This window comes from Globicephala melas, chromosome 7 (assembly GCF_963455315.2).
Source record: "Globicephala melas chromosome 7, mGloMel1.2, whole genome shotgun sequence".
NCBI lineage: Eukaryota > Metazoa > Chordata > Mammalia > Artiodactyla > Delphinidae > Globicephala > Globicephala melas.
In genome coordinates this window covers 12,799,672-12,813,166 of record NC_083320.1, presented here as the reverse complement: position 1 = coordinate 12,813,166, position 13,495 = coordinate 12,799,672, and the positions used below count along the sequence as shown (strand labels likewise).

Here is a 13,495-nt window from a genome sequence, read left to right as displayed (position 1 = left end):
TGTGTGTATGTGAGTAATTTGAATGAGAACAAAGAAACTGAGGTTGGTGGGTAGACTTTGACATCCTCAGCCTTTCATATTTAAAATAGTGTCCGAACCTGCAGGAACAGTATTGGACCCAGTGTTAAATGAGAGCATTTTTTTTGGTTTGGTTAATTTCAATACCAGTGGTAGAAGACTCTGTGTGTTTGTGTGTGTGTGTATGTGTGTGTGTGTGTGTATATGTGTGTGTATGTGTGTGTGTGTGTGTGTGTGTGTGTGTGTGTGTGTGAGAGAGAGAGAGAGAGAGAGATAAGAAAAAAATTGTAACTGCTTAATGATGGCAGTGGGAATAAAACATAGAGGTCGATAATAAGGCAAACATCCCAATGGTTAGTTTAAAATCTGGAAGAGAACGTGAGGTGAAACAGATGGGTCATTAGGTTCTGATGCTGTGACATTTGGAAGCCAGAGCTACATTTTCTTCGAAACTGTGAATAAACAGCTTGGATATAGTCTAGGATGTTCTTTTCTGATACTGGTTTTATTCCATTTGACTCAGGGCACAGAAAAGTAAGTGTTGGTTAAATTGTCTTGCTATGGTTATTTGCTGGAATGTATTAGTTTAAAATATTTTTACTTATATTTGATTTCAGTATAACTGGGACTTAAGCTTGGGATCTTTCTAAGATTGTTCTTATGGAACTACCCTCCTGGTTTAAGTTCTGTCTCATAGAATGATATTTTTGACATGTGTTTACACAACTGCATAGCACCTGGGAGCTGGAAGGAACCATAGCAATGTGGAAATAAACGAAGAGCAAACAAATGAGAACACGCAGGGCTATTTCATCAGGCCTTGCTGAAGCAAGGCAGTCAGCCACCACATTTGGCAGAGACTCAAGGCAGGGAGAAGAGTGGGAAAGCTTTATAGTGGGAAAAAGGGAAGGCTTCAGTTACACCCCCAGTGAAGGCTGTTGGCATAGGGAAGCTATAGGCAGCCTAACTAGAAGAAGGACATCCTATGTCGTTGGTTAGGGGAACATATTTGACTTTCTCTGGTTGATCCTATGCTAAAAGCAGGGCCAAAAACTGGGGAAGCTGTCAGTTTTTAATCAAATCCTGGCTGCTTTGGACCAATTGTTATACAGGTTATTATTTGCTAGAGATAGTGGTCTGAATTTCTACAAGTCTGAATTATAGATTGTAGGTTGGCTTTCTGGGCTGGTTATTGTAGATAATCAGCTAGAATTCTATTTTTCTATGTGGTCTGGCAGTTTTCTATCTGTATCTTCAGTCTCTCAGTGATTATCCAAAACAAATGTAGAAAGAATAAATAAATTCATAAATGACAAATTACTACAATTTTTTAAATGAATGCTACTTTTTGCATGTGTGGCCCTGTTTTGTTTTTAAAATATTTTAAAATGTAGGATATTATTAGATCCTTCAAATTAAATGGGGAAAGTTAGGCAGGGCTGGTATTATCTCCATTTTGTAGTTAAGCAAAATGAAGCTCCAAGTGGAGAAACCAAGGGCTCAATGTCATGGGCCACCAGCCATATGGCCACAATGGCCAAGGCTCCCAGCTGGGCCTCTCAGATCCCTCACCCAGCTGCTTACTATATTATAACCTATTCTGTCTCTGCCCCACAGATTCGGATAATAGGGAACCAAAGTGTGACATCTGTCTTATCACACTGCTTGAAGATGATGAGTGTTTGAACTTACATGCAAAGAAAACAAAATACAGATTCTCTGAACCATTTCTGTAATTTTTCACTATGGTCTTTCTCAAAGATCTTTATTTGAATTAAACTTTCAACCTGGTGAATTTTACAACTTGTGATTTTTAGGTAACCAGATTTTTGAAAATACTATTAGCTCTGTGCCACTTCAGTACATTTGTAACACTGGCTTGATCCTCTTGTTCCATTAAGAATGTTGTATTTTCTACACACATCAGAGAGATGCCGGAGGAGTTGGGAAAAGTACTCGATAAATGAATTGGTTAAATACCTACTGAGCAATATGCTAAGAGCTAGAGGCACCAAGTGGAGAAAAAAGCAAAAATCAAAACTCAGGGCTTCCCTGGTGGCACAGTGGTTGGGAGTCTGCCTGCCGATGCAGGGAACACGGGTTCGTGCCCCGGTCCGGGAAGATCCCACATGCCATGGAGCGGCTGGGCCCGTGAGCCATGGCCGCTGAGCCTGCGCGTCTGGAGCCTGTGCTCCACAGCGGGAGAGGCCACAACAGTGAGAGGCCCGAGTACTGAAAAAAAAAAAAAAAAATACTCAGACCTTGCCTTTAAAGAACTCTGGGTCTTTTAAGAAGAACAGGTACACAGAAAAATGATACAAGACAGTGTCAGTGCAGAGATGACTTTATCCCAACATGGGCTGGATATATGGGATGGGGAGGCCTCAAGGATACTTAAATAAAGTAACCTTGACTGAGGAAAGAGTTCCCCAATTAAAGGACAGGATGTAAGGGTATTCAAAGCAGGTGAGATAGGAGATGGTAGCTATAGAAACCAGTGTTGTTTTTCTTGGAAGTTTTTGTTGGAAGTGGAGTGGAGAAGAGGAAGCTACAGCCAATTTATTGATATTTCTTGAATACAACGTTCAGGTAGGAAGTAAAAAAGTTAGAGAGGCAGGAAAGAGTGAGATGGTGGAGAGTCTTGTGGGTTGTAAAGGGCTTAGACATACTTCTGTGGGTAACAGTGGGCTTCTGGAAGGATTTTAGTCAGGGTTTACATTAAGAACAGATTTGTATTTTTTTGTTTTTGTCTCTAAACACTTATCTATGTGCATTACAGAATGGCTATCACATCAGTTCTCTGAAATAACATTGTTCTGAATGTAGCAAGTGGATATCACTTCTAAACCATGTTTATTTACTACATGTGCTTTTTTTTTAATTAGGAAGTGATTTTATTAAAAAAAATTTTCCCATTGGCTATTTTTTTTAAATTGAAGTATAGTTGATTTACAATGTTGTGATAGTTTTAGGTGTATAGCAAAGTGATATATATATATATATATATTCTTTTTCAGCTTCTTTTCCCTTATAGGTTATTACAAAATATTAAGTAAAGTTCCCTGTGCTATACAGTAGGTCCTTGTTGGTGATCTATTTTATATATAGTAGTGTGTTTCTGTTAATCCCAAACTACATATGCTTTTAAACACTTCTGTACATGCCTTACAGAATGGCTATCGCATCTAGTCCCTGAAAAAAACACTTGATCAGATTTTCATTTTAAACAGATCACTTTGGCAGTCAACGGAGCTTGTATTTTGGGGAGTCAAGGACAGAGTCAAGGAGGCAGGTTGCAATAATTCAAGGGTGATGATTAGAGCTTGAGCCAGAACAGTTGAGGTAGACATGATACAAAGTGCAACAGAAGGGAAAACAAGATATTTAGAAATAAAATCTGTAGAATTTGCAGACTGATGGATTTGGAGAGTAGCGGTTAAAGAAAGAGACAGATACGTTTCTAGCTTGGATGTTTGGCAGCACAGAAGGAACCATTAGTTTAGTAAGAAATGGTTTCAGTACAGTACGTGAATGTTAAATTTGTGTTATCTAAGGGGCATCCGGATGGACTCATCCAGTAGGCAGTTGGATAAATGAGTCTGCAGCTCAGGAGAATGTTCCAGACTTCTGACAAACTATTTAGAAATCACTAGCCATCAGACAATTGCTAGTTGAATCCTGGAGGATGAAATCACAGAAAGAATATATGTAGAGTGAGAACAGTGGCTAAGCTAGAATCCTGGGGACAACCAACATGTGAGGGACTCTCCGAGGAAGAACAGGTATGAATGACACAGCAGTGGTGTTAGCGAGCACACCACAGGAAGATGGCCCATCAGTGAAGCCAAGAAAATTGAAGATATCAATAAGACAGTAATCAAAGAGTAATCAAATGGCTTAAAAATGTCTTCTTAATTTGCCAACTAAAAAGCACTAGGTGATTTAAGCAAAAGCACGTTTAGTAGAGTGGCTGGGCTAAATTCATGTCACAGTGGGTAGCAGAATGAAGAGAAGATGAGAAAGTAAAGAGAGGGAGTGTAAAGTGCTCCTTATGAAGTTTCCTTGAAGATTAGCAGAAGGGAAGAGTTACTAAAGAATGCTGAATATTCATTGAGGTTCTCTACTTCCGAAGAGATAATTATTTTCTGCTGATAATAACCTGCATAGCTCAGAAAAACGGCCCATGTGATCTGTCCCTGTTTTATTTAAATGTAGTCTTCAACACAAGTCTAAATTTCCAAAAATATATTTAAAATATTTTAGAAAATCATTCTTTAATATTTAAGGAATCTGGGAAGGATTTGACTCTTGTTTAACAGAATGTAATTCTGGTTAATACACAGAATCAGCAGAGGAGCTGAAAGTTCGGAGCCACAGCACGGAACCAATACCAAAGTTGGACAACAAAGAGAGAGGACATCATGGGGCATCTTCCTCCAGAGAGCCTATCAAAGCTCAGGAATGGGATGGAACACCTGGGCCACCTGTGGTCACCAGTAGACTGGGAAGATGCTCTGTGAGCCCCACCTTGCTAGCAGGAAACCACAGCTCAGGTAAGAAAGATAATGTTCTCCTGGACGGTAAGTCCTCGGGTGTCTAGAAACTGCTTTTATGAAATTATCACTTAGAAAACCATAACCACAGATATCTCTGTCTCTACTCATAGAGACAGCGTAAATAGCCCTGCACACAAAAGGAGGTGACAGCATGTGGCACACTACAGGGAACATTCTTCACATGGATGATAGAGAAGTGAATGGTGCTTTTCGGAGCTGTGCAACGCAGCAGCCCTTACAACTCCAACTGTCTTGCACTAAATTGCTTAAAAAAAAGAATCCTCGGGGCTCATCTAAAGCAGTTTACATTTATAAAGTTGAAGTAACTTAGAGTTTATGCCTCCTTTGCTTCAAAAAAATTCTAGACAACTGGGAAAAAATGAATAGGAAGTAAAATTGAGGATAAAAATGTAGCAAAGACGATATGAAGGCAGTAGAGAGAGTAAATATTATGAGACGTTTGATGTATCAGTAATAAGCTGAAGACAGTAACTGGTCATTGGGCAAGGTACTAAGTTTCCCTGTAGGTCAAAAGAGCTGGAAAATTATAATCTAACACACCTTTAAATTCACAAGTTGAAATTAAAATCTGTGATGCAATTTTGCATTGTTAATAGATAAATATTATTAAACATCAATTTTTAAAAGGCAGAATATGTGTGCTTTGAACTGATTGATCTATATGGTGGACTCAGAGAGCTGTCAATTGAAATAAACAGCAAATAATCAAGCAACTGCCTGTAGTTTTCAGATTTCTATTCCTTAAGAGTGTTAGAGCTCTGAAGAAAAGACCAATTCTTTAATGTTTTTTCAACTCTGATATTCATCTTGGAAAGCAATTAGCATGAGTTTAGCCTGTGGTCTCTCTGACAGTCACGCACAAGTTAAAACTGGAACAGGGGGGCTTCCCTGGTGGCGCAGTGGTTAAGAATCTGCCTGCCAATGCAGGGGATGTGGGTTCGAGCTCTGGTCCGGGAGGAACCCACATGCCGCACAGCAGCTAAGCCCGTGCGCCACAGCTACTGAGCCTGCACTCTAGAGCCCGCGAGCCACAACTACTGAAGCCCACGTGCCTAGAACCCATGCTCCGCAACAAGAGAAGCCACCGCAATGAGAAGCCCGTGCGCCGCAGCTAGAGAGAAAGCCTGCGTGCAGCAATGAAGACCCAACACAGCCAAAAAAACGAAAACAAAAAAAAACTGGAACGGGATGAAGATCTCTATATTGGGGAAGGGATGTTTCTAGAACAATACCCAGGCAGAGGTAGAGCAACACCTTCCTCAGACTGAAAATGTAACTGAAAGCTTTGGTGATGGAGCCATATCATGTATCACATGGGTAATCAACAGCGTGAGTTCAACTCGCAGAGAAGGAACATTATGTGAATTTATCAGAACTCTAAAAATATATTTTTGGTAGTAAAGTATAAATATCTATAGGTATATGAGAAGAAGATATCTGTGCATTTTGTCAGAAAGAAAAAAAACCCATAGGGAACAAATAGCATTTTGTAGAAATGAAAAAAGCCACTCCCAAAGAAGGTTGACATCACTATTCAGTTGGGAACTGTGATTAGTTTTAGGTTTATTAGTAGTATATTTTTAATGATTATCTAAGTTTGTACCAGTTCTATCCAAGAAAACCATGAATAGTATCTGCTCCTATTGTGACCACGGGTATTTTATAAAATCCAGAAGCATTAGCTGAGCGTTTATTACGTAAAATAGCCACTGTTCTAGGATCTGTGAATACAGCCATGAGTAAGACGTCCTCATATTTGGGGACTCAAAGGCAAGTGCAAGACAGATGAATGGATCATTGCAACAGAATGTGTTATATAGAAATAATATGCAACACAGAGGAGAAATTAAGTTTTCTTGGGAGGGTGTGATTTCAGGAAAAACAATCAGAGGCTTTTGGTGGATTGATAATCATTGCTTGAGGAGGTAACATTTTGAGCTAGAGCTTGAACCATCAAGAGCTGCTCACCTGGAGGACACAGAAGAAATAAGTCAGCCTTCTAAAAGAAAATCTAAAACACTACAGGATGGAACCTTTGCTGTGAAGGGTTGGGGAAGGTGGAGAAACTGCAAAGTAGGGTGGGACCAGATAGCAAGAATCCTGAAGGGTCTTGTGCATTAAACAGAAATGCTTTCAGTCACAGAGTACTAATTAACAGTGGCTAAAGTAATACCGGCTTCTGTTAACGCTCCATAGTGCTGGGTCTGGAGGTGGGCAGTTGCAGGAGTCTTGTAACTGTTCAGTGATATCGTTGAGGACCAAGGAACTTTCTATCCTTCTAACTCTTCTCTTCTGCTACCCTTGATGGTTATATTTGTGATCACAAGCTGAGGAGACATTTCTGGGCATCATGCTCCTTCAGATGCTCTCTTTGATCTACTTAGCCAGATCTGGGAAACATCATGGGCTTATAGAGGGCCTTTCTTTCCCTTAAATCAAGGGAACTCTGCCTTATACCTGGAAATGAAATCAACAGCCTATTTGCAGGGATGGGGATGGAGTGTTGCATAAGCAATGGACAGTTATCTGCCCCATCATGGTTAGGTTTTGAACATTATGTGGTGGACTTTTGTAGTCATTTGAATATTTTTAAGATAGATATAATATAATTCAATTTTCATCATGAAAGATCCAATGGTAACTCCAAGGCTTCAAGCATGGGTGACTGGGAGACCCTTTACTCAGACAGGGATAGTCAGCATTGTTAATGAGTCCAAGCTTTGACTGCTCACTGCACGACAGGCCAATAAATTGAGAGACAAGGTGTTGGGGCAAGGAATAGTGACTTTATTTGTAAAACCAGCAGACCCAGAAGATGGTGGACTAGTGTCCCAAAGAACCATCTTTCCTGAGTTAGAATTCCAGCTTTTTTTATACTAAAAGGGGAGGCGTTGTGGCTGGTTGTTGGAAACTTCCTGGCGCCAGAATCCTTTGTACCTGCAGCTGTACAGATAGGTCTGGTAACAATGTTCCTATAATCCTCCAACAAGACAAATGTTATTTTCTGTTCTGCAACTTTTTACCTTTGTATGAGTGGAAAAGTGTTATCAGAGCCTTGAGAATGGGCTATTTTATTCCAATTTTGAGGGTAAGAGGAGAAAAGGCAAACTATTTGTTATATTGGCAGTTTTAATTTTTCTAAAAAGAAAGAGCTTAAAATGTGCCAATTCTATACTAGAAAATGGCATAGTTCCACTAGCAAAAAAGGTATAATATTGATATTTGAATATAAAGTTCACGCACCTTTGGGGTTTTAAACAAATGGTGTACACCCTAAAGAGTAACCCTCATCAGTGAGATGGCCTTTGTCCAGGCAAATAACTATGTGAAGAGAGCATTTTGGACTTGCTTTTTGGAACAAAAGAGAGTGAGTCAGTATTTACTCTTTATCTGTCTTCTCTTCACACTTCATTATTGTTTCCTTGACACGGGGCCACTGGACTATGAATCCCCTTCCTACACTACACCAGAACTGCGACCGATAACCCTCTTCCCTAAACAAGGAGGTACCCAGCTCCACACCTAATGCTCAAGATATAAGAAGGTTCCACCAGTTCCACTTTTAAATCCCCCCTCTCTGTGTCCATCAACTTTCTGCTTCTGGTTCTTTCTCTGTCTGTTTCACTAACACATACACATAGACACACACACACACACACACACACACACACGCATACAAAGGCACACCAACTGCTACCAGTAACAGACTATTTGCTTTAACAAAAGTAGTTTAGCCACTTGAAATGGTTGTTCTTAACAGCTCTTTTGAGGAATGGAGGAAATGCTGAAGTAAAGTGGGTGAGCGTGTCAGGAGATCTCAGCTCTAATGAACAGCGAGTGCCACTGGTTGCTGTGGTACTTTATTCAAGTCACCGTTGTTTAGTAAATCAGAGATTCCCCAGGGGGAGAGTCTTGAAGGTGGTGGAGGACTGGAACCCAAATGCTCATGAGAAAAAGTAGAAATTAGGGGCTTCCCTGGTGGCGCGGTGGTTGGGAGTCCGCCTGCTGATGCAGGGGACACGGGTTCGTGCCCTGGTCCGGGAAGATCCCACATGCTGCGGAGCGGCTGGGCCCGTGAGCCATGGCCGCTGAGCCTGCACGTCCGGAGCCTGTGCTCCGCAACGGGAGAGGCCACAACAGTGAGAGGCCCGCGTACCGCAAAAAAAAAAAAAAAAAAGTAGAAATTATACCAGTAATATTGTATTAACAAAAATTTAGATTTCAATTACCAAATCAATCAACAAATAGTTTGCAAGCTTTTATCCATCTCTGTGATAGTTTTTGGGGACAAACACACACACACATACATACACACACTATAGGGTTACATAAAACATAAAACACGGTCTCTGCCACTCTACGATATTACTCTGCTTCTTTATGACACAAAACTATTGAGCATAAATGAATTAGATTATAATTAAGTGTATTATTTCCACTATTATCTACTTTTTACTATACATTTAAAATCATTCAGAGAACAAAAAATGAGGGCAGGCTGGAAAAAGGATAGAGGGCTTAATGGGAGACATTGAGTCTTTAACCAGGATTGTATCAGGTCTGTTTAAAAATCATTTATTATTATTATTATTAATTGCATAGAAATATAGAGGGAGAACTTTCCACATGGGGTGAGGAAGATGAGCAAAGGCTGAGGCAGACCTCTCCTGGCTTGGTCCTGCCAGGCCTGCCTGACGGGAAAAGCAATTTGGGAAGTAAACTCAGAGGCTTTGGCTTAGCAAGGCCTATATTGTCTATAAATGAGACCATCTTCAAATGACCTCAGTTTCTGTGTATTCAGCCTGGTGTGTTTTTGCTCTGTGAGAATGTCCACCATGAGATGCAAACTGAGATGCCTGGTGACAGGCAGGTAGCATCAGCGGGTGAATTAGGAGAGGTGCCTTCTTCAGAACGGATATGTTTTGCTTATGCATTGCATACATACCACTATTCTTTGCTCTCACAAAGGAAAGTATTTTCCCCATTTTTCTTGAAACTTGAAGTTCTTTTGGTCTAAGTTATGTATTTCCACATTTGTTAGAAGCATAAACCTGGAGAAGTATTTTGGCATTGCAGAGGAAATCTATTGCAAACTGACAAACATCAGGATGGAATGATGGAGATGCAGGTGACCTGGAAAGTACCGAAGCATCTCAAGGGGGCAGAAGCTACTCAGTACCAGTTGATGCTCGCCATGAGAGGGGCTCACCCCCAATTCCCAGATTTAATTACTGTAACATGAAATCTCTCAATTTTTCAATAGAGCTAAATTTTTTAAAAACATTGAATCAAATCATTTGCTTCCTCTGGCTGAGTAAGACATAAAGGATGTCAATTTGCATTTTCTGGTTTGTGTGACATGTACACACTACTATATTTAAAATAGATGACCACAAGGACCTACTGTGTAGCACAGGGAACTCTTCTCAATATTCTGTAATAACCTAATGGGAAAAGAATTTGAAAAAGAAGAGATGTATGTATATGTATAACCGACTCACTTTGCTGTACACATGACACTAACACAACATTGTAATTCAACTAATATACAATATAAAATAAAAACTTAAAAAATAAATTAAAAAAACAGAAAACAAAACAAAATAGAATAAAATAAAGTAAAATCAAGCGATGACCAGTTGGTGGAGGTGTGCAGTTGACCCTGAATCACAGAGAGGCTGGGTTACAGCAGAAACAGCAGGTGCCAGTAAATACCTTGTCGCCCTGTTTTTATTTTCTAGAAACTGCAGCTCCTTGAGAAGCTATGCTGAGAACAGGAGGGGCGATTAGAAAGAGACATGTGACCTGTGATGGTCAAGAAGGGAGGGAGAATTTCTTAATTCTGGAAAAGGTACAGAGGTCTGGCATTCCATGAATAGTAAGGACCAGTGGCCTAATCCTTTCTCAGCATCCTGGCAAAGTGGCCCAGTCTCTGACTGGGAGGGAGGACAGTTAGGGTGCAGTTTCCAAGGGGTTTGCAGTGAGGCTGGACTTTCTGCTTTATGGTTCTGAACTCCAGAATGTGGCATTTTATGCTTCAAGGGGATAGTTATACTTGGAAGACAGACTCCAAGCTTCGCACGCTGTTTACCAGTGTGGGATGAAGACGGAAGGTGCCGTCTTGTACGTTCTGATCTGTAGAACAGTTCTGGGCCTTTTCGTGATCCATTGAAGGAAAGCATTTTCCACCACCATTCATGGGTCAGCCCTTCGTATCCACGAGGAGTCCTGTGCACACAAGTTCAGAGAAGTGGAAAACGTATGAATTTAATTTTAGTTGAAGAAAACAGAAATACACCATTTTTTGCACACCGCATTTGTAGAATAATAGAGGAAATTTTATATTAATTGTAAGTGTGTGAATAAAGTATAATATAGTCATTGAGCACTGAGGTTTGGGCATCCAGAAGATCTGGATTTAAATCCAGACTCTGTTTTTATTAGTGATGACATCGGGCATGTCCCGTCATCACTCTGACCTTCAGCCACAAAAGATGGATGATAATAGTACCTAATTCATAGATGCTACTGCAAAGTAAAGGTGAGAATTAAATGAGATAACATATTAACACACTTAGCATGGTGTGTGGAATACAATGAATATTAAATAAATACTTGTTATTAGTATGATCCCAGATACCTTGGCACGTATCTTTGCAGGAGAGCTTAGAGACTCAATCGTCTGTGGTAATGAAGGAAAGTTTCCTATGAGTAGTGGCATTTGAGCTGGACCTTGAACTGAGCAGAATTTAAACAAAGAAGGTAGCAAGAGAAATAGAAAGGAGTCATGGGTTGTTTTGCTGGGAATGGTGAGAGCTCTGTCTCCAGCATGACATTTAGCACACCTGCACCCCAAACTATGGTTCATAAGACATTTTCTACGCTAATTCATATTCTAACCATGCCTTTTAAGACTGGAAGGGTCACAAAGATGTTAGGGTGTTAGCTAAAGACCTAAGAGTGGATCTCTGGGAAGAAGATTTAGCAGAATGGGGACCATTTAATAAAAGCAGCAGAAAACTGGGATTCAGGAAAGGGAACTGCAATTGAACTTAAGAGTCTAGTCTTTGAAAATTGATAATTACCAGTTGATTCATGACGTTCTGAAACATATTTACCATACTTTACTTGATAACCTGGAATGACTGGCTAACTTTGCTGATAAACATCCTGGCAACCATAACTCAGAAATATTCATATCCAGGAAGACTCCCATGTGTACAAGTTGGGCAGCAAGAATGAAAAACAGGCAAGAAGCAGGCATTGGGCAGTAGGACTGGGGATTGTGGAACAGTACTTATAACAGTAATTCCTGGCAAACCGTAATAAATTGATATAGTCTTTCTTTTTCTTTAAGTAAGTCATGCTTTATGACAATGTTAATAAATTAACATTTTGGTGCTAATAGCTTGACGAAATTATGTAACACGGCTGTGCCCCAGTTTCTCTATCTTTACAGAAAAGATAAAGGAAATCTCACCATGTAGGTTATTATGAGGATTAAACTCAGAAATGTATAGGAATGTCTGGTACAAATCTGACTTGTAATAGCTCGTAGACCATGGCTTATTCTGTTCCCATTCAATTTTACTAGAAATGTCTCTGATTTTTTTTCTAGGGCTAAGACTGAATATTTCCTTTGGAAAGCTCAGCGCATTGCAAAGATAAGGTTTTCTTCAGTTACACAGAGTATAAATTGGTTATAAGGCCACTACTAGCGCAACAACCTGTGCTTCATTTATTTGTACGTTTTCCAACAAAGTTTTTTGGCCAGTGTAAAGGCCATTTTTGGATTCTCTTCAGTTTGCACTTGTGAAATTTGGAGAAAATATCAGGTGCAGGCTTTAAAACTTGCTTGCTGCATTATACGTAGCTATCAAAGAGTAATCTTAATTCTCACAGTGTTTCTTTTCTACTTGGTAGCAATGAATGGATTTAAAACCAGGTTCGCAAGGATATGGGTATCACAAGAAAATACCGATATCCACAAATGTGTACATTTCTTTAATAAACACCCAACTTGACATTCATTCATCTATTGTCATTCATTCCCTTTGTGTTCATTTAACAAAAGTTGATTCAGCATCTACTCTGTGCCATGCAGGGACTAGGTGCTGGGGGTGCAAGATAAACGTGATAGACCAGACCCCCACCACCGCCCAGAGCTCCTGGTCCAGCAGGGAAGACAGAGAATAAAATAACAGAGTCTTATAAATGATATGAGGAGGAAATGCTGGGAACAATCACATGATTTATTCACTGTCTAAAAGGAAGGTAATTCAGACAGGCTTCCTGGAGTAAGTGATATTAAATTTGGTACTAGCATGATGAGTAGGAACCAGGCATGTAAGAGGGGATAGAGTGTTCTCTGCAGCTCACTCACTGAAGTGTGGATGAAAAAGATTTACTTTTAGAACCTGATTAACAGTAAACATTAATATGGCTACATAATTCCCAAACGCTCTTCTCGTTTCCCTCTTCCATTTTTTCACGTGGTCTGGCACCTTTGGGATGCTGTAGTTGCAGTAACGGTCCCAATCATTCCCCTCTCCTTGTATCCGTGCTCTTTGCAATGTGCTTTAATAGCTCCTTATCAAGAAGTAAGGTCTATTTCCTAGCCCTTAAATCTGGGTTGGCCTTGAGTCTTGCATTGACGGATAGAGGGAGATGGAAGTAACTGTGTGTCGGTTCTGAGCCTCAGCCTCCAGAGGCCATGAATGCTTATGTTCACTGTTTCCAACCCTACCTCCACCACGTAAACACACTTGACTAGCGTGTTGGAGAATGAGATACATACGGAGGAAAACCAAGAGTCCTCAGCCTTCAGCCAGCCAACCCCCAAGCATGTGAGGAAACACAGCATGAAAGAGCAGAAACATGTACCTGACCCACAGCTGACC

At 40.2% G+C, this 13,495-nt stretch overlaps 1 protein-coding gene across 4 annotated transcripts in view; it reads left to right on the top strand.

The window, feature by feature from the left end:
- NYAP2 (neuronal tyrosine-phosphorylated phosphoinositide-3-kinase adaptor 2) overlaps positions 1–13,495 on the top strand; it is a 266,912-nt gene that overhangs the window by 186,281 nt on the left and 67,136 nt on the right. For all 4 annotated transcript variants that reach the window (XM_030832684.2, XM_060301774.1, XM_060301775.1 and 1 more), the window contains one exon: positions 4,362–4,571. In XM_030832684.2, coding sequence (XP_030688544.1) covers positions 4,362–4,571 — 210 coding nt within the window. The remainder of the gene's footprint in view (positions 1–4,361; positions 4,572–13,495) is intronic.